At 40.3% G+C, this 21,467-nt stretch overlaps 1 protein-coding gene across 11 annotated transcripts in view; it reads right to left on the reverse strand.

Annotated features, from left to right (window-relative positions):
- Positions 1 to 21,467, reverse strand: part of UBP1 (upstream binding protein 1) — a 330,162-nt gene that overhangs the window by 183,321 nt on the left and 125,374 nt on the right. For all 11 annotated transcript variants that reach the window (XR_003942186.1, XR_003942191.1, XM_030203410.1 and 8 more), the window contains one exon: positions 1,826 to 1,902. Coding sequence is in view for 9 of the 11 variants with exons in the window: in XM_030203410.1 (XP_030059270.1) it covers positions 1,826 to 1,902 (77 nt within the window). In the remaining 2 variants the exon portion in view is untranslated. The remainder of the gene's footprint in view (positions 1 to 1,825; positions 1,903 to 21,467) is intronic.

The raw sequence follows: 21,467 nt of genomic DNA on the forward strand, positions 1-21,467 counted from the left end.
GCAAGTAAGATGTCAAATAAGGCTACAGAAAGTATGAAAAAAAGGGGACAAATATGTACTGAATGACACGTATGTTCCATACACATGCATGTACTAATACAAAAAGTGGCCAAGAATCACAAAATGAATTCAATCATGCTCCATATTAAACCAGTGGACCTAGTTACACTGGGAAAATGCTATGTGGTAACAGCTATATAAAAATATATATATATTTTTTTTTTTTTAACTGAAAGAAGTTAATAACCAGTATCACAACAAAGGTACTTACCACATACAAAAAAGCTTAAAAGCTGCTAAAAGCAAACAACACTGAAGGTGTCTGATTTGATAAAATATCTGAGTGTCATTAAGGCACCAAAAATCAAGCCTCACTCTAGCTAGGAGACTAAACCTCATCTTGGTACTGGCCCGTGGAGACGAGCAACGAAAACTCCAGTCAAACCTCATGCTAGTATAATTCAACAAAACTTTTGACACAAAAATTAAAAACTGAAAAATAACCAAGGTAAACAGAAAGCATACAAAAGATGAAAATAAAAATAAAGTACATGGTAGCTATAAAAAAAAAAAAAAAAAAAAAAAAAAAGGAGTGCTGCTGGATACCGAGCCTAAACCAAGTGCTAGCACAGAAAAGAACATAAAGAATCCAAAGTTAAACAACATTAGCTGCACACCATACATACAATTTAATACCTACAAATACCATATAAAGCCTTTCTAGCAAACACCAACTAGCACATTCACATTATATAATCTCTCAGAGAAACCTAAGAACTGTTTTAAGAAATGTCATACTTTATATACTGAAACACCTACTGTATAAAAAAAACTAGCTGCATGCAACACAAATTTAATATGTGAGATATTACTGTTGATATCAAATTGTATATATTTACATCCATCTAATCATGCAGTATTCTAGTGTCAGTATTCATACTGTATTATACTAATGTCTGCATGTGTGATATATATTTCATATTTTATTAGATAATACAATATTAATTACCATTCTTTTGGCTATTGAACATGTTGAGGTATTCATTGCTTTGAATATTGAACATCTTACTTGGTATCCATTAAATTGGCAGGTGCTATCTCATATTTCTCATTCTTATGTTAGTATTCATTATTTATAGTGTGAGTCTTATGTATATGGTCATAGCATGTGTAACTTATTGCCATATCATTTATATTTCTTTTTATTCTTTACTATCAATATCAATTCAAACATTTAATATATTTGTAATTTATGTTCCTTTAATACCAATATGTACTCATATTTATATTGAATATATTTGTAATATATGTTATTTCTGAGATATGTATGAAATATTAATTTCCTTTTTAAACATATGTATTTGTATATTGTTTGCAGAACTGCTTTGACTCCTGAAACAGGCACACATTCAGCGCTGAAACGCAGGATAGTGTCAAGTCATTTGTATAGTTTGATAAATGTTTGCCCTTGTGTTGGAATTGGATTGCCCCATTCTTTGTTTTTTCCACTTCGCTTAAATAGCCCATGGAACTTGACTCCTGTGCTGGGACATGGTGAAAAAAAAGTTGTCAGTAATAAAGCTATAAATAAGGGATATCATTGTTTAAAACTGAATTTGTTTTATATTGTTTATAACCCAAAATAGAAACAAAATGTTTCAAGATAGAATCAGCTAGAACAAATGAAAAACTAGGAAAACTCAAAGAAAAAAAAAAAAAAAAAGAAAATGTTCACAGCACTCCACTATAAATTTCTCTGTATATTCTGGCACCCAGAGATGTTTAATTTTTTTTTAAATGTATTATGTACAATGAATTCTCTTACCTTTACCAGTTTCCCATTGATCTCTGGTAAATCATCCATCTTTCGGTTATCAAGCATCCTTATTTCATAGGGCTGACCTTTAAAAGAAAAAAAAATGTTTAATTCAAACTTGTAGATACATACGGCTTGCCAAAGGATGCACAGAATTCTAGCAATGTCTTCAATCAGTTAGGCAGAGGGTATCCACCTTCATCTCACATAGTAAATGACAGCTGATGAAGACCTGCAGTTATGAAGCTGTGCCTACAGCACACTGGCAGTGATCACTGTACACCATAGTGATTTCTCCTGCAAAATCCTCAGCTAAAGAAACTGAACTACAGTAGTTGGGAATTGATTTTTGAAGCCAAGATAGACCCATATACAGTGGGGCAGTGCAACAAATAGGAAGGAAATCAGTGTCAGCAAAGCTACATTCATGCTTTCTTCACATCATAGCAAATGGTCACAACATTAATATTTTCTTCTAACCTACAGGGAGAATATCAATGCCATGACCATGCCATGCATTTGTCAAGCCCAATCACACTAGCTTACTTAGGATTTATAATCTAGAAAACATGGGGAAAGGAATCCAGGCACTGTGACTGACAGAGTAGGAGAGCAGGCAGGCTATTTGGTGAAGGAGAGGTAAGGTTGGATGACTGGTTTTGGGTCATCAGATTCGTTTCTGGCTGTATGACTGGTGAGGGGTTGGGGAGCATAGGTTAGCTTATAGGGGTGACTGCCTGTCTTGGCAACCCTACTGCCTGACTGGGAAAAAACTGGTGAGGACAAGTTGAGCATGAAGAGGCAGTATTTATGTGATGGGGAGGTGGGGCGGCCAGAGGACATGGGGTTTAAGGCTTTTGATTTTTATTCATCAATTCATGGAGCCCGAGAGAAAATCTGAGCTGCCACCAACCGTTGACTTTGTGAAAGTACTGGCATTGTTACTGTGAGAATTAACAACTGCAAGCTTCCTTCAGGCTCTACAGATTGAGAACTCCAAAATAGTTAAGATGGGTATTCTTAGGGAAACAATGCCCTAAATTCTTAAAAAACCTGCACATTTGAGGAGAGGACGTGATGTCACCGAAGCAATGGCAAATTAATTGCCAAGCTCCTCCACACTCTGTTATCATTAGCTACTGTTAACAAAATAGCTAACAGTGATCTGTCTGAATAGCTCTATTAATCCGTGAGTGGACCAGGAGAATGGCAGGCAGGACAGAAAAGCCAGATCTAAAGGCTTTTGCATACCAGCTGGTGGAATCGAGTGCAGTAGTGATTGCCAAGATGGTGATGGTGCTGCCACCCGTGCATCTTGGAAGAAGCTGTTGACAATGCCCGAGAGGAGTGACCGGCCAGTCAGGCCAAGCTTCGCCCATGGATTACAGATCTGAAAGACACAATTGTGTGGGGGCAACAGGAACTCCAAAAGGACGTGGATAGCCTGCGTTGCTCGGTGGTAGATATAGGTCACCAACCACGAATTTGAGGAGTAGGTGATCGACCATGCGAGTGATATAATGGTGCTTCAACAAAAATGTAGTACTCTGAAAAATAACCAAGAAGAACTTTTATCCCGCATTAAGGACAGTGAAAGCCGAGCACGCCACAACAACTTGAGCGCACGAGGGGTTCCAGAGGACCAGGGTAAGCAATCTGCTGAGGTACTCATGCAGGCAATCTGTCACCAATTTTTTTACTGACAGCAGAAGCCTCTGCAAAGCTACCGACCATTGATTTTGAACAGGTACATAGAGCTTTAGGACCCAAAACAACAGATTATCCTAGAGACCTTCCTGCGCTTCCCGGTGAAGGAAAGCATAATTCGTGCTGCTTGACAGGTGGGGCATATCCTTTGGGAGAATGCTACAGTGGAGTTATTTGCAGATATATCCGCCATAACTCCATGCAAGAAGCGGGCTTTCAAAGAGATCACCAAGTGTCTTACAACACAAAATATACACCATAGATGGCACTACTCTTTTGCTCTTTCCTTTCTGATACATAATCACCTGCATTGTCAACAGGAAGCAGTGGTGGTGCTCTCGGAGGCTCAACTCTGGCAGCTGACGGCGGGGAGAATGACTTCTGAAGCAGGACTGGGGCCCCCAAGCTCAACGGTATCACGCTGGTGAAGGGGATCCTACAATCAAGCTCCTTCAACAAAACTCGGGTCCGTACGCTGGGGACCTAGCCATCCTACCATGATCTTGTTCATAAAGAAAATGGATGCCTCTTTTCCAGTTCAAGCACTTTTAAGGTCCGCTGCAGTGTGTTTTGATATTATGCATTCCTATTTTTTGGGAGCATTTTGTAACAGTTCCTGTTTTTTCAGCGGGTTTATGATGTCCCAAATTTGTGGGGGGCTCCAGGGATTTCGCTCCTCCTAGACCTATTTACAATGGGTCTCTTGCAGTGTTCTGCAAAGGGGGTAGGGATAGAGGGGATGGGAGGGGGGATAACATCTGGGGAGGGGAGGGGAGGGAAAAGAACATGGAATTGAAGTTTTATGCTATTATGATGTTGATTTATGTCCGAAAATCAGTTTCTGCTTCTCCTTTGAACACGGAGTACTATATCTGAAAGATTATCTATTTTTCAGATTATGTTTTCCCTAGTTCACTGATTTTGCTCACATTAAATGTACGCAGCTTTAATATACCCCATAAGCGACAGCTGTTTTTCAAAGAAGCTGAACGTTTGCATGTAGACGTGGGCTTTATGCAAACTCATTTTAAGCACATCCATGCCCATCTATTACATCATAAGCGCTATCCCCATATTTATTTGGTTTTATTAATGGCAAAATTGATTCCAATTGGGTGGGGATAGTGCTGGTACAAGCTCTTAACCCAGGTTATTCAGGACAAATATGGGAGATATATCCTACTGAAAGCTCAAATAGGGCCATCGTTATACACTTTTCTTAATGTGTATGCTCCGAATTCTGACCAAAAGGCCTTTTTACAGGATCTTGATACCTTAGTTGCCTTTCATTTGGAGGGAGCATCGATTCTTGGAGGAGATTTTAACTTTACTCAAGAGCCTACTTGGAGTATCCACTACGGTCACGCTGACAGACAGCAGCTGCAAGCTCTCTGTTGTAAGTGGGACTTGGCAGACCCCTGGAAATATCTTCATCAGACCAGGATTATACCCATAACTCAGGGGTTCATGACTCCCGCTCCAGAATTGACTTTTGGGGAAGTAGATGGATCAGCTGTTCCCTGGGTTCAGGATGCTGTCATTGAGCCGCATGTCTGGTCTTACCATGCTTCAGTATGTTGTCCCTCTGGGTACAGCTAGAGTCTTATGGCAATGGTCTCCTCGATGACCCACAAAATGTGATGTCTATAGAGTCTGCTCTTAAGAATACATTGAGTTTAATGATCAGCCTGACAAATCACCACGTAACTTTTGGGAGGGTTTGAAGGCTGTGATAAGTGGGAAAATTATTGCCCTGGTGTTCAGACACCAGCAACAATAACAGCAGGTTGTGTTGCAACATCAGTATGGTCAGCTGACTACTCCATTGGAAAAGATTAGGGGTGCCCTTTGGGACCTAGAGCTCACAGAGATAGCAGAACAAATTCAATATTTACAAGAATACTTTGAAACAATTAATAGAGCTAGGCGGCTTCTGGCCCATAAGTTAAAAGCAGCGTCAAATGAGAAACCACAAAAAACTATCTATGATTTTTTTTTGGGGGGGGGGGGGGGCTACTACATAAGGATTCTTGTCACATTAGTGACACTTAATCAATACTATAGGGACTTGTAACATCATAGGAGGACTCGATTGAGGCTTATCTGGATCAGGCGGCTCTGACTAGTCTCACTCTGATGGAGGCAGAGGCGTTGTTGATGCTCATTGTTGGACCGAAGATGATTTTGGTGGATCGTGGAGCTGTGCCTCTGTGTGAAACTAGCTAGTATAGTGCTGCCATACTGGTACGGACCGAGGGTTCATTGGGACCAGTGTCCTGTTTCTAGCGATGGCCAATCTGAGTAACAAGTGCCTAGCAAGATCCCAAAACAGTACAATAGGTTTTATGCTGCTTATCGTAGAAATACACAAATTGAAAAAGGAGAGCTAATTGGCTCAACAGCAATATCTTGAAAAAAGGGCGTCTCATCCAGTCACAGCGACACTTGTATGCGTCTGGCTTTTAATGAGCCTGTGTGCTCGTGACGAAATGTAATCATCGACTGCCCCCAACCTCCAGTGGTGCACTAGAATTATTTGCTGTGAAGTTCCTTATATTAAATTCTAAATATATATGCTTTGATATCGCATTCTAATCATCACTCTTTTTTTATTGTGATTTTTTCACTAGTGCATTCACGGGGTTTAAAGTCTTTCCTTACAATATTAGTTATACTGTTGAAGTCAAAATAAAGCGGTATGAAAAAGGACAAGTATAAACTTATCTCAATTATCCTTGGAAGCTGTGGGTTCTTGTGTTACTTTCAATCCAACGATTGTTGTACCCCTCAGGCTTCACTTATAGAACTTAATCCGGTCTCCGAGATTAATGCCCACCCGACAGGAGCCTGTTTCGCTATTGTTTGCTTTGTCAAGGGCGATAGGCATATATCTATAAAAAATGGAGAACATATATTTGATCTATAGAGCTGTAGTAATGTACTATATATTAGACATACCGTGTAAATTAATGGCGTCAGGTCTCACTTTGGCAGAGTTCTATGGCGGCAGTATCTGCTGGAAAAATGGCGCTGGTATTCAGTTTTTAAATACAAGAAGCTCCACCTCTCAATTATGACGTATGGATCAGCTGTGTATCTCCGATCTTAAAAGAAACATGCCCAATGCAAGAAAGCGTTGAGGCCATGAGGTTCTACTGTGTTGAGGCGGTATATCCATCGTGCCTCTCTTTGTAAAAGTATCCTGTCGATGTTGCCACCTCGGACATTGGGAATTATGTGATCAATAACCATACATTTTAAAGATTCACTGGAGTGTTGGTTATTGCACAGAAGATACCCCAAGAAGGTCCTTAAACGAGCTTACACTAGGGCCAAATATGTTAACAGAAATTTATTACTGCAAGCCACAAAACGTGATTCCCAAGAAGATCAAGTTATGACATTCGTAATGCGATATGTGCAGGGTGGAGAAACAGCATCCAAAATCATCAAACAACACTGGGATATTATGCGTGCCCATCCTGTCTTCGCCAATTATCGTATGAGAACAGCCTTTTCACGATCACGTAACTTAAATGAAATATTAAGTCCAGCAGACCTTCCTCCAATGGGACTGGCACCCATCAGTCAGCAAGGCAGCCATTCTAAATGCAATAAAACCGGCTGTAAAACTTGCCCTTCAACTATTGAGTCTGCTCAGTTTTGCCATAATGGCATCACATATCAATTACAACATCAAACTACCTGCCGTACTACTCATATCATATACTACATTAAATGCCCTTGTGACAAGGTATATATTGGTAAAACTAAAAGATCTCTAAAAGCACGGATGGTAGAACACAGATCACGCATAGCAGCAAATACCATGGGTGCCCCACTAGTACAACATTGTATCAATAACCAACACTCCAGTGAATCTTTAAAATGTATGGTTATTGATCACATAATTCCCAATGTCCGAGGTGGCAACATCGACAGGATACTTTTACAAAGAGAGGCACGATGGATATACCGCCTCAACACAGTAGAACCTCATGGCCTCAACGCTTTCTTGCATTGGGCATGTTTCTTTTAAGATCGGAGATACACAGCTGATCCATACGTCATAATTGAGAGGTGGAGCTTCTTGTATTTAAAAACTGAATACCAGCGCCATTTTTCCAGCAGATACTGCCGCCATAGAACTCTGCCAAAGTGAGACCTGACGCCATTAATTTACACGGTATGTCTAATATATAGTACATTACTACAGCTCTATAGATCAAATATATGTTCTCCATTTTTTATAGATATATGCCTATCGCCCTTGACAAAGCAAACAATAGCGAAACAGGCTCCTGTCGGGTGGGCATTAATCTCGGAGACCGGATTAAGTTCTATAAGTGAAGCCTGAGGGGTACAACAATCGTTGGATTGAAAGTAACACAAGAACCCACAGCTTCCAAGGATAATTGAGATAAGTTTATACTTGTCCTTTTTCATACCGCTTTATTTTGACTTCAACAGTATAACTAATATTGTAAGGAAAGACTTTAAACCCCGTGAATGCACTAGTGAAAAAATCACAATAAAAAAAGAGTGATGATTAGAATGCGATATCAAAGCATATATATTTAGAATTTAATATAAGGAACTTCACAGCAAATAATTCTAGTGCACCACTGGAGGTTGGGGGCAGTCGATGATTACATTTCGTCACGAGCACACAGGCTCATTAAAAGCCAGACGCATACAAGTGTCGCTGTGACTGGATGAGACGCCCTTTTTTCAAGATATTGCTGTTGAGCCAATTAGCTCTCCTTTTTCAATTTGTGTATGCTACAATTACTTTAAGGTAGAGCATAGCCATTCATTTTTCTTATCGTAGAAATAAGCAGAGGATTTTCCCCGTCCATCTTAATAATGACTTATAGACGTTTCTTTTATGAAGCTATCCAAACCTTTTTTTTAAACACCGCTAAGTTAACTGATTTTACCAAATTCTCTGACAACGAATTCCAGAGTTTAGTTACACATTGAGTGAAAAAATATTTTCTCCGATTTGTTTTACATTTACTACTTTGTAGCTTCATTGTTTGCGCCCTAGTCCTAGTATTTTTGGAAACAGTAAACAAGCGATTCTCATCTACCTGTTCTACTGCACTCATTATTTTATAGACCTCTATCATCTCTCTCCTCAGCCGTCTTTTCTCCAAAACTGAAGAGCTCTAGCTGCTTTAGCCTTTCCTCATAAGGAATTCGTCCCACCCCCTTTATCATTTTTGTCGTCCTTCTCTGTACCTTTTCGAATTCCGAAGTTCACGAGACAGATATATTTGAATTTGGGTTTGGTACCTAAAGTCTATACATTGTTCTGGTTTTCAAATAGCTCTACTGATATTTCACCCCTTTATATGTTGACAAGTAAGAGCAGCTCTGTAAAGAAGTTCCATCTAACCAATAAACAGTCAAACTGAAGAAACTGATTATGACTTGTATAAACATGTTGTTTTGCTCAAATGGGCTATCAGTGTTTCCTTCATTTCGCTAAATTTATCCTCAAGAAGTCCAACCAGAGTTTTCTGACTGATAACTGATCTCGCTGGTTGCAACCCAGTGACGAACTTAATTAAAAATGGCTGCTCAGCAGTGCTGAATGCCTGCATATCTTCTACACAAATTTTATGATGAGGTCACTTGAATCTGCAACAATCTGATGTCCTGCTTAAAATCAGCATTTGACTGAACAAGTTTTTGTTTCTTAGCTGGCGTTGACACCACTTCATCACTCTGTTTGTAGCTTTCCAGACATAACTTGAACCTAACAAATATCTTTTTCTCTCTTACTAAATCAAAAAATTTGATATAAAACAATTAAATACTGAAGACCCAGCCACCTTTATCACCTCATGCTGCATGCTTGAACAATTTCACTCAAAAGGAAGTTTGATGGGATTTCAGGTGTAGCCCAGCACTGCATGGCTGCCTAGAGGATTAGCTCCAGACCATTGCTGTGATTCAGCTTTGCCCCCATGGTGGTACTTACCTATACATTTGATCATTCGACTTCCTTTTTTTTCATTTTTTTATCTTTTATTTATAGAATTTTAATTAAATTTACTTCCAGCTTAAAGAAGAAAAATTAAATCTATACAGGAAAATCATTCATTCTTCTTTAGACCACTAAAAAAAAAAAAAAAGTGGAATGTTTTCAGAAAGAAGGAAATCCCTTAGAAGAAAATACACCATACACAGCTGTTATAATATACTCGTCAGTTATTTAACAATCTTCTTGCATTCCAGGAAGGCTTTCAAATGCTCAGGGGCAAAAAAAAAAAAAAAAACACACACACATCTTGACCCCCCATACCACATAAAACATTTACATGGATACGTTAACTTAAAGACAGATCCAAGATTTAAAGTTTCTTGTCTAAAAGCCAAAAAAAAGCCTTCCTATGATCTTGAGTTACTTTGGTCACATCTGGGTAAATCCACACTTTTTGTCCATAGAAAAGGACCTGTGGATGATGAAGATAGGTCTTCAACACACTATTCAGATCCTGTTCAAAAACAAGAGAGAGACCACCAAAGTGGACCTCAAAATTGTTTCTGTAATTGATTCCTCAAGGATATCTGAAATATTAGCCAAGTCCAACTGTTTTTCCTTAGGGTGCTCCACTAGTAACTTCACCCTGATCTTTCGGGAAACAGCCACATAAAATACTCTGTTTAAAAGGAGAATTACTTAAGAAGAAAACTGCAAAACCTCTATGAAATATTTCTAAATCATATATAGTGGTAGTATCCCAGAGACTCAGGGGAAATTTAATATCCTAAGATTCAAACGTCAGTTAAAATTTTCCAGTTGTTCAATCTTCCTATGGAACAATAATCTGTCTTTAGAAACCACATTTTGAAAATCCTGAAGAGACTTAATATCCTCATGTACTTTCTTGAAACAGCTGGATGAGTCTTTTAAATCCTCTTCTGCTGTATATAAATTATTCTTAGTCACAAGAAAAAAATTACCTCTTCAGACGATTTCTTCACTGTATTAGAGGAAGTAAAACCTTCCAAATAGACTCAAGGGAAACCTGCTGCAGGTTGCTGCAGGTTGAAGGGATTCCTCCCTTCCACATGATGATTCAACTCCATGGCGCTGCCAAGGCAGAACACTGCCCTAAACTGAGGTCTCCTGCATCGATTCTTGCAACACATGGACAACCTCCAGCACCGCCGCCTGTAACACCGGACATGGCGGATGACATGGATCTGTGGGAGAAAAAATTGCACTGTGCTCCAAAGCAAAGGGACTTCCCTCCTCCCTCCCATCGCACAGCTGAGTCTACAACCTCAGTCTGTCCAGTTGTAGTCTCGGTAGCATAGCAGTCAATCCACTGCTGTATCAGAGACGAAGAGAGAGAAAGCGAGCAAGGGAGCAGCTCTCAATACTCCTTTTCCTGTTTGAAGAAAATCAAGAACGCGAAACTAGGAGGAAAAAAAATGGAGGAATCGGAGAAGAGCACCACTCTGCTCAGCAGGTGCATGTCGCCATCTTTGCCACTCCCCAGAAGACTATTTGACCTTAAGTTTGATAACATGACAGCAGGCAAACAAAACCGTATTGATGCTTTTGTGCTGACGACCGGGTCAAAACACTCTAAGCACTGTACTGCCTGTCTTCTTCCCTAAGCCTCACTCATCCTGGAGAAGCAGCACTGCATACCTCAGAATGCAAGCATGCTCTAACACAGTGTTTCCTGGGTCCAGTCCTGGAGTGCCCCTTACCAGTCAGATTTTCAGGGGTGTCCAGAGTGAATGTGCATGAAAGAGATTTGCATATAATGGAGGCAGTGCATGCAGGTAAAGTGTGTGCATGTGTTGGAGGAGGCGGAAGGCCTCCAATTATTTAATATACAGAATTAATTCCTCATATTTTTGGACAGAGAGAAATGAAGATTCCTCTCCTCCTCATCATGGGAAAAGCTTGCTGCAATACCAATTCACTCTCTACCCCCCCTCTTGCCAAGTCAGGTAATTGAACCTGATTGCCCACGATCTCTCCCATTGAATATGGTCAGGCCTCAGGGAATTCAGGAGACAGAGTTCTTTCCCATGTCCTTTGAGGTAAGGCCACTTCAAAGCTAGAGAGAATGGCCCTTTTTGTTGTAACTATAAGAGGACATAACAAACACCACCTTGCAGAAGACTTCTTTTTCTGAAGGACAATAAGATCAAACACTATATCTCCCTGACAGACAGATCTCTGGAGCCAATAGCAATAGTTCTATTACGCAGCTCTTTGAATCTATGTTATGACATAAACACAGGGTCTGAGCTGACAGAGAGAAATGTAACACCTCTAGAAGGAAGCAGTTTTAACTCTTGTCTTTAGAATAAGAATGACCTGGGCTGTCAGAAGCTTGAAACATATCACCTCTATAGGAAAGTAATTAACTCTTCCCTCCTCTTTTTAGAATTAGAATAAAAATAAGAATAAATGGAAATACTAAGATAAAATATCAAAGGTTCTGACAAATAGATTCTTTTATGGGAAAACTGTAATATGAAGATAAGGATCAAAAGCACCTTGTCACTTCTAACAACATGACAAATGCACCTTCTGAAGAAAATGTAAACATATGCTATGTATTTCTTTGTTAAACAAAGGAAATCCTGACTGACTGTAAGATGCTAATTAAGGAGGGGAGAAGTCCTCCCCTCCCTCTTGCTCTCAGTACTGTAAGGAAAGAAAACCCTATTTAAACCTTTTTGTAAGGCAGGAAAGATGGGCAGTGTACATCTCTTTTGGCTCCCAAGCCAGGGAGTCTGAAAGAATGTCCTGACCCCATTTTCCTTGTATTTCAATTCCTGTAATATGCTCTTCTTTCTATCTCTTATTTTTTGTCCTAATTCTGGATAAAGAATAAACATGTGTTTTCCCCCAAAGGAAGCTTCCTTGGCTCTTTTCTTTTGTTATTGTTTTAATAGGCTTAAACCAGCTGTCCGTGTTTCTAAGATAACAGTTGAGAGGATTTGTCTGCGTAGTACTGCTGGCCTGATTGGACTCCGGGGCACAGTGAGAACAGGCGCAAACACATGTTCATTGTGGATGTCCAGGGGGCCTGTGGCGGGGGTGCTTCGGGGCTGGACTTGGGAAACGCTGCTCTAGCATATTATCTGGATTGTACAAAACCTCATAGGATGTCCTCCCAGCTTTTTGTATCCTTTGACTCTAACAGATTAGGTATTCCCATCACCAAACGTATCTCTCTACTTGGCTGACTATGTCCTACGTGTATGCTCAGGTCTGACTGACCCTTCATGGCTGTGTCACTGCTCACAATGTAAGAGCCAACATGGCTTCAATAGGCCATTTCCACTCTGCCTCCATTGAAGAAATTTGGAAGGCAGCAACGTGGTCTTCTATCCACACCTTCACTGCTCACTTCTCACTGAAGTAGCATTCCAGGTGGGCTAACTGGTTTGGACAAGCAGTCCTACAGAATCTTTTTAAAATTGAAATGTATTACTTCTAACCTGCCCTTATCCAGGATGGGGTACAAAAACCATACATAATCAGTAAACAAAAAACATAAAATACAAAAATTACCACAAAACTATAAAACAGAGCGCCAGCAGAGTCCACTTTTGTCCATCAATTAAACGGGATAAGCCTGGTACAGTAAAAGTTCCATTATGTCTTTCTTAAAAACAGCCAGAGAAGCTTCGCCTTTAAGTCGCAGGGGTAATCTATTCCACTCAATAGGCCCCAGAAACAGAAATAGTACCAGATCATGTAACCTCCAATCATATGCGAAAAATACAGCAAAGAAAATGTTCTACTCAATGTGGAAACTTAAAAGGATCAAACCTTTCTTCCCAAGGGAAGTATTCCGCAGCCAAGTACAATCAATGGTGTTAAGCCATCTAGACTACTGTAATGCCATTTATGCAGGATGCAAAGAACAAATCATTAAAAAGCTTCAAACTGCTCAAACACAGCAGCTAGACTCATATTTGGGAAAGCGAAATACGAAAGCGCCAAACCCCTAAGAGAGAAACTACACTGGCTCCCATTAAAAGAATGAATTGCATTCAAAGTTTGCACCCTAGTCCACAAAATCGTCCACGGGGAAGCCCCAACCTATATGTCAGACCTGATAGACTTGCCTACCATAAACGCAAAAAGATCAGCAAGCACATTCCTCAATCTCCACTACCCTAACTGCAAAGGACTAAAATATAAATCCACATACGCGACCAGTTTCTCATACATTTGCACGCAGCTATGGAACGCACTACCGAAGGCCATAAAAACAATGCAAGACCTAACCATCTTCCGAAGGCTACTGAAAACAGATCTGTTCAAGAAGGCATACCATAAAAACCCATCTTAAATACTAAATAATTAGACTTTATAAGACCTAGACATAGTTGAAATCTTATCACTTGACTGATTAACCTCTCTGCTACTAATGAACAAACACAACCTCTCTAATCCTTATGTCAAATACGATCTTTCCATATTTGACGATATTTGTATGTTACAATCCAGTTTATTACTCAGGAACCTTCATGCATTACCATAATGTATTCTTTCCATATTTGACAACCTAATGTATGTTACAATCCAATTTATTACTCAGGATCCTTTATACATTACCATAATGTATTCTTCCGTATCATGTATGTTACAATCCAATTTATTACTCAGGAACCTTTATGCATTACTATAATGTATTCTTCCGTATCATGTATATATGCACATGATACATATTTATACCGTGAACTGTTCCATGTATGCTACCATATATGTATGCACCTTAATGCAATACCACTTGTAATTCCATTACCCGGAAATGGCAACCGCCATTTCGGCAAATGTAAGCCACATTGAGCCTGCAAATAGGTGGGAAAATGTGGGATACAAATGCTACAAATAAATAAATATTTTGAAGTACAGGAACAAGTAGTTCATGTTTGTGTTGTGACCTCAAGGATCAAGAGGGCAAATACTCTCTCACAGCATGACGTAAATAGTACATAAGTACATAAGTAATGCCACACTGGGAAAAGACCAAAGGTCCATCGAGCCCAGCATCCTTGTCCACAACAGCGGCCAATCCAGGCCAAGGGCACCTGGCGAGCTTCCCAAATGTACAAACATTCTATACATGTTATTCCTGGAGTTGTGTATTTTTCCCAAATCCATTTAGTAGTGGTTTATGGACTTGTCCTTTAGGAAACAGTCTAACCCTCTTTTAAACTCTGCTAAGCTAACCGCCTTCACCACATTCTCCGGCAACGAATTCCAGAGTTTAATTATGCGTTGGGTGAAGAAACATTTTCTCTAATTTGTTTTAAATTTACTACACTGTAGTTTCATCGCATGCCCCCTAGTCCTAGTATTTTTGGAAAGCGTGAACAGACGCTTCACATCCACCTATTCCACTCCACTCAATATTTTATATACCTCTAGCATGTCTCCCCTCAGCCGTCTCTTCTCCAAGCTAAAAAAAGCCCTAGCCTCCTTAGTCTTTCTTCATAGGGAAGTCATCCCATCCCCGCTATCATTTTAGTCGCCCTTCGCTGCACCTTTTCCAATTCTACTATATCTTTCTTGAGATGCAGCAACCAGAATTGAACACAGTACTCAAGGTGTGGTCGCACCATGGAGCGATACAACGGCATTATAAAATTTACATCTATATTATGAACAGCACAGGGGGACATGCATCACAGTTCCTCTCCGGAAGCTGCACTCTATGCAGAGTGGCTTCTTGGAGGATGTTTAATTTTTGTCTACATTTTTCTATTTTTAGTTTGTGATTACTAATGCTTTACTCAGTGAAGGTCTGTTCTGCATGTGTGAAAGATACATGGCTTTCTGTTAGCACTGACTGTGCAGGATTAATCTATACTAATCTGACTTGTTTTGTCTTCCTGTGGCTATTTTCAAGTTCTAATAGACATTGCAATGCTTATGGTGCTGTCTTTTCCTAAGTGGGCTCTTGTTGTGCGACTCATGGAAATTACTGCTATTATGGTATGGTAGAATTGCTCTGTAGGTTCTGAGTAACATTTGTAGTTTTTGTATTACTTCACAGTATTTCTGGTACTGGATTTTGGATAAGGATCACACCTTTCTCTGCTTGCTTCTCTAACCATTAGGTACAGCTAATACAGATATGTATTATCTATATCTAATGTTTGGTAATTAAACATGTAAACTAAAAGCTAGCAGAGCTGAAGACTAAACATTGATGTGTAAATTTTATGGTTGCTAGTAATCATCATTGTTCACATGGCCAACAGGAAGATGCTGGACTGGGGAGCTAGAGCTGGCAGAGCCAAGTGTTAAAAGCACCTACATATATTTCCAGAATACTGCAAATACTATTCTGTCCAATATTCAAAGCAATTTAAGCAGGATAGTTGAAAGACGGCATATCAGGGTTAGCACAAGGGGTTACATCCAGCAATATTTGGTGCCGGGACCCGCATTGCTAACCCAGCCAAGTTAGGCCAGCTCAAAAGCTGACCTAACTTGGCCAGTTTGGCTATGCGGATCCCAGCTCCTTCCCGTCCCCCTCCCAGCCTGTGTCACAATCCTCCAAACCCCCTCAGGTCAGCCCCCCAACCATGCTAGGCCTACCTGTATCCATGCTAGTCCAGGTGGGGATGATTGAGTCACGAGCAAAGCCCACTCGCCCCAGTCCCTTGCAGGTGCCACAACCTCTCATGGCAGCTCGTAATACTACCTGACTTATTTTAGTTGAGAAATCTCTTGGGTGTGGAAATACTTCCTACCTGACAAATTTAAGTACTGGTACAGTCCATTGTTATACTGCAGCTGGATTACTGTAGTTTTCTATATGTAGGTAGTTCTAATATCTCAGTGAAAAGATTAGAAACACTGCAAAAAACTGCCGATATCTGATTTCTGGGGTAAGGGGCCATCCCTCTCTAAAGCTGCATTAGTTATCTAAGAAATTTTTAAAAATTTAAGTTAAATTATTTGTCTTTAGATTTATTTATGGTTTGGCACCAAATTATATCTATTCATTACCCCATTCATTGGCTGCAAATAAAAATCTGCATCAACATAACTGCTTAATATTTCCTGCCATTTCTCCAATCAAATTTAAAATAATGTTATTCTCCAAGCAGCCTTGGAATGGAATTCTCTTCCACTAGAAGTCCAAATAGAAATGGACTATATGAAGTTCCGAAGTAAGTCAAAAACTAACTTTTTTGTTAATGCTGAGTATGTTGAAACCTTTTATTCTATGAAATTCCTAACACTGTACTAGTTTGTGCTCTTGTAAATCACATTAAAACTAATTCATTGGGTAATGGTGGTATATAAGAACTGTTATGTTACATAAGGTAACCAAAACATTTGCTCATTAACTCAGAGGGATCACTCATTATCATGCCTTTTTCCTCTCAAAGCATTTCTTCAGGCTTTCATTACGGACAACTGATTAGTCCAACTACTCTTCAGGACAGTCCAAGTGAGGAGTCATCCATCTCTAGAATGAACACTTGAGAAGTCACAAATAAGTGACATTAGGGCCAAGCCAACCTTCTGCTCAACTCAATAATAATAATAATAACTGTGGCTCTTTGCATAAAAAGTTTCTATGCAGTTAAGGAAGAATGTCCTCAGAAACAGCTCACTCATAAAATCTTTCCCGCTGTGCAGGGTGAAATTTCTACACCAGACCCTTCAGACAAAGCACCGTCTGTGCTGTAGGCTGCTGCTACTTCTGCATTAGTAGCTTAAAGTGTATAGTGGTAGCCAACTGTGCCAAAGATCCCTGTGACAAGACCTATGGCATTTCAAGATCTAGCTTCTCTTTTCTGAGAAGCTACACTTTGGATATTGTCTTCCATGCCACTTTTAGAGTGCCCTTTAAGAGACCTCCTTCCTTGGGATTCAGCAACTTCTGCCATGGAAAGGTCTCAAACCAATGTTCCGGCACACTTCTTTTTTTTTTTTTTTGCCCTCTTTATGTTTCTTCTGTAGCATAAGAATCCTATAAAGAGGGTTGAATGTCCCCAACTTGTATCTCCAGAAACATCTGGCCTGGAACAGTGGCAGCACTTGCTGAGGACATTTTCTGCCCACAGGAACACTACTTCAAACCTTAACATATCGAGCAAGCAATTCCCAGTCACTCACTTTAATGGAACTTGTTTGTTTGTTTTAACCAATAATGGTGGGAGGTTCAATGCGTTATTTTTAAGGCAGTATGGATTAAGGTTATAATTTGATAATCTTCAGATTTTATACCGCATAAGACTGTACATCTGTAATAAAGATAATAAATAACTGAAGTGCAATGCAAGACTGGTTAAGGGACAAAAAGCTGGAAAGTGTGTTAAATCAGAACTTTTGTTTATGGGTAATTCAGTGTGTTTATCACTTGCCCTGATCTATTTATGAATGAACAGTTGTTACTCTATGTTCTCAAGATAAAGAATTTAGGGATGTACTTGGATTACATTTGTCATTCAAAGGGCTTTTAGCCAACTTAAAATGCTCCGCCAGATGTCTAACATACTTTCTCAGAAAGACCTACAGACATTAGTACATGCTCTAGTTCTAACATTTGTGCATTACTGCAGTGTGTTATGTGTAGTTCTGCCATACAGCAGTATGAAGCAGCTGCATTGTATTCAGTGTGCTGCAGCATGACTACTAATGGCTGTGGGCTAGTAAGACTAGGCCTTCCCCTTATTTACCAATAGCACCCTTATAAATGCCAATTCTAAAAGCTTCTAATAGTTTCTAAAGCAAGATTAGGTCTACAGATATTCAAGAGAAATTTCAATCAGTTAGTCATTCATTGACCTCTTGCTTCATGCTTATCACAAGTGGGCTGTCTATACCATTTCTGGCCAAGGTTTAGGATCGATCATAACTTTTCAGCTGTAGACCCTCATTTACAGGATTCACTACCTGCTAGTCTTAGAAAAATTAAGTTTGAATACATTACAGAAATCTGGGGATCATGTGATGCGCTGAGGAGCGTTGGACATGTGTGCCTGGTGCTGCTCAGGGGTTCCTCCTCAATCCTTTTTTGTCAGTGGATTAAACTTTTTGCAACTGCTGTACCCTTTGTGGTCAAGGAGATCTCATCTTTATATGGCCAAATTTTTAACTACATCAGCCGTGATAGCACCCAAGCACCCAAGAATGGGCTAGAGCGTGGCAGAGAGTCTGAGGACAAAATGGTGGATCCCACACAGGCCCCACACCTTCTGTGCACGGAAGCAGCAATCTCGGAACTTACCATGTCAGTGGTCCAGGCCCTAGACTACCGTTTCCAACAACTTTCAGAGAGATTTTGCAGGCATTTCATAACTTGAGTCTGATCTGGCTCGCAGAACGGGAGAGCTGGAGTGCAGGGTGTCTGATCTGGCTCGCAGAACGGGAGAGCTGGAGTGCAGGGTGTCTGATCTGGAGGATGGGACGCAGGTCCACAATTCAGAGCTCTTGCGGCTGGCTGAGCTGTTACGTGTTCAACAGTCTAAGCTAGAGGACTTGGGAAAACCGTGCTCGCAGAGATAATTTGTGCTTTGAAGGTATTCCGGAGTTGGTACCGGAGAAAACCTTGCACCAGAAGTTAGAACACTGGCTCAACTCTATTTCGGCTTCAATGGAGGGATTCTCTTCTATTTGGTTAGAGAGGGCACATCGGTTGGGAACCAAGCTGTCGGGGGGACCAGAGGCCAAGAGTTATCATAGCCAAGTTTCACAGTTCAGTGCAAAAAGAATCCTTTTTTTCACCATTATAAAACTCAGAGAGAGGAAGTGCACTATGAAGGAACACCCGTGCGTATTTTTCAAGATTATTCTGCTGCACTCTCTGCATGGCAACGGCTGTTTTCTCCTAGCCGTGCGAGGCTAATAGAAAAGAATTATAAAGTTCAAGCTGCAGTATCCAGCGACTTTGAGAATTCTCCAAAATGGTCATTGGAACTATTATGATTCCCTGGAAGTTGTATCCAACTGGTTGAACAAGGCTGAATCGGGACTGCCATAGCTATGTACAGCGCCCAGTAGTGATGAAAAGAACAGGTGGCATCGCGGCGAGAATGTCCGGAAAACCTTTCTTGAGAGACTTTGAATGTAATATATTTTTGCTAGCCATGTTTGAATAGCTGCTTATCTCTAATGTTCCTTACTGCTTTCCACTAACGAGGGAAAAAAAAAGGCATGTATAATGTAGTGCACTTGTGTCTAGCTACTTATCTGGGGCTGGAGGGGATGCATTGGAAGTTTTCGAATGTACGTTATGTCCTTGTGTCAAATAACTGCCCTTATTATAGGCATTATGGGTGAGTGTTGTGGCAAGTGCAAGTGTTCCCCCTCTATACCAACCCATTAATGGTGTATATTTCCACATTCAGTTGGATACTTGGGCTTTGGGGGGGGGGGGGGGGGGGGGGGGGGGAGTACTGGATTTGTTATGTAGTGTTTAATCCAACCCTCTCTAGACCCCCGCTGGCTCTTTCCACACGAAGGTGTACAGAGGGTTTGTTCTTCTAAGATCCTTTTAACCGCCTCCCTGAATGCAAGTGACACCCCTTCCCATGGGTATCTGCGTTGGGGAGGCATCAGAAGGCTCAGTTCAAATCTAATTCCCATGACCACAGCTTTCTGTCTATTAGGATCTAAGTGTATCTTGGGCCATTTATGTTCCCACATATATACTATAAAAAATCAACCCAATTTGGTTCAGTGAGTGCGCCTTACTTGTGTGTGGATTATTTTGTAGCACAAATGACAGGTAAAGAATAAATAGAAATAAAGACAGAAATAGTTCACAGAAATAAAGTGTTTATTCTCACCAAAATCAGGTCTTCAATTTGGTACATTCGTCAGACAGATTCTAGGTTCAATTGGACAGAGCTTTGCCCTCGGAGAGCCGTTGGGGAATCTTCCAAAGATCTGTCTAATTCTCATCTCTTTTATAGTCTTTGGTCCCAATACAAGTCTATGGAGAGGGATTTTTTCTCTAATATTACTTAATCTGTGAGTCATGACCTCCGGTCAGGTGCCCACCTGCCCCTCCTCCCAAAGATTGCTTAATAATTTCAACTTTTACACTTTCACTTCCTCTTTTCTGATCTTATGACAGAGATCATGTGTTTTTATATCTTATGATACCAGGAGCCATTTTCTTAAAGACATTCTCCATCTTAAGAACCAAACTTTTATCATTTGTATCTCTAATTTCCTCATCTTAAGTGTTACACTCAATTTGAAAGTTGTACCAGGTTTCATTAAAACTCACCAAGCAGCCCTGCTTTTGCAGGCTCTCTGCTATAAGGCCATCAGTAGGTTATTGGGCCTAATTAGTGCTTTCCAGCTGTTCCAAGCTGTGCAGCTTGGCCCACCACCATTCCAGTGGATAGGTCTCAAGCTAGAACACATATTAACAGTAGTTTGTTTTCTTTTCCTTGAATTAAGAGAGGGAACCGCCCAATGCATATACACGTGATCTTTTGATCCTTTGCACAGTCATGTGGGGAGGGGGGGTTCTGGTGTGGGGGTTTGTTAGTTGGTTGGTAATGTTGACCTGCAGGATATCTTGTGCCAAATGAAGGATTGTCTCCTGCTGGGTTTTGTTTTACTTTCTGTTGTACATGGGATGAGGGACTTCTGGGTGAGCGCTGGGCACCTGGGAGTCTTTTGGGATTCAATTTAAGCAAGTCACATTGTGACATGGAAATGGGACCCTGGTTAATTTTACAATCCCTAGATTAGTCTCCTAGAATGTGTCTGGCATCACTTTCTCCATGAAACGTACTAAAATTTTATTTGTGTTACGTCATCATAAAGTTTCCCTTGCATGCCTTCAAAAACTAAATTATTGGATGCTGAGCATCTGAAATGACATCAGCGCTAGGTGGGTGAGCTTATTTTCTTCAGCCCAGGGAAGAAAAGGGGGGTGTAGCTGTTATTAATAAAAATGTGCAA

The sequence above is a fragment of the Microcaecilia unicolor genome, chromosome 1, assembly GCF_901765095.1.
Source record: "Microcaecilia unicolor chromosome 1, aMicUni1.1, whole genome shotgun sequence".
NCBI lineage: Eukaryota > Metazoa > Chordata > Amphibia > Gymnophiona > Siphonopidae > Microcaecilia > Microcaecilia unicolor.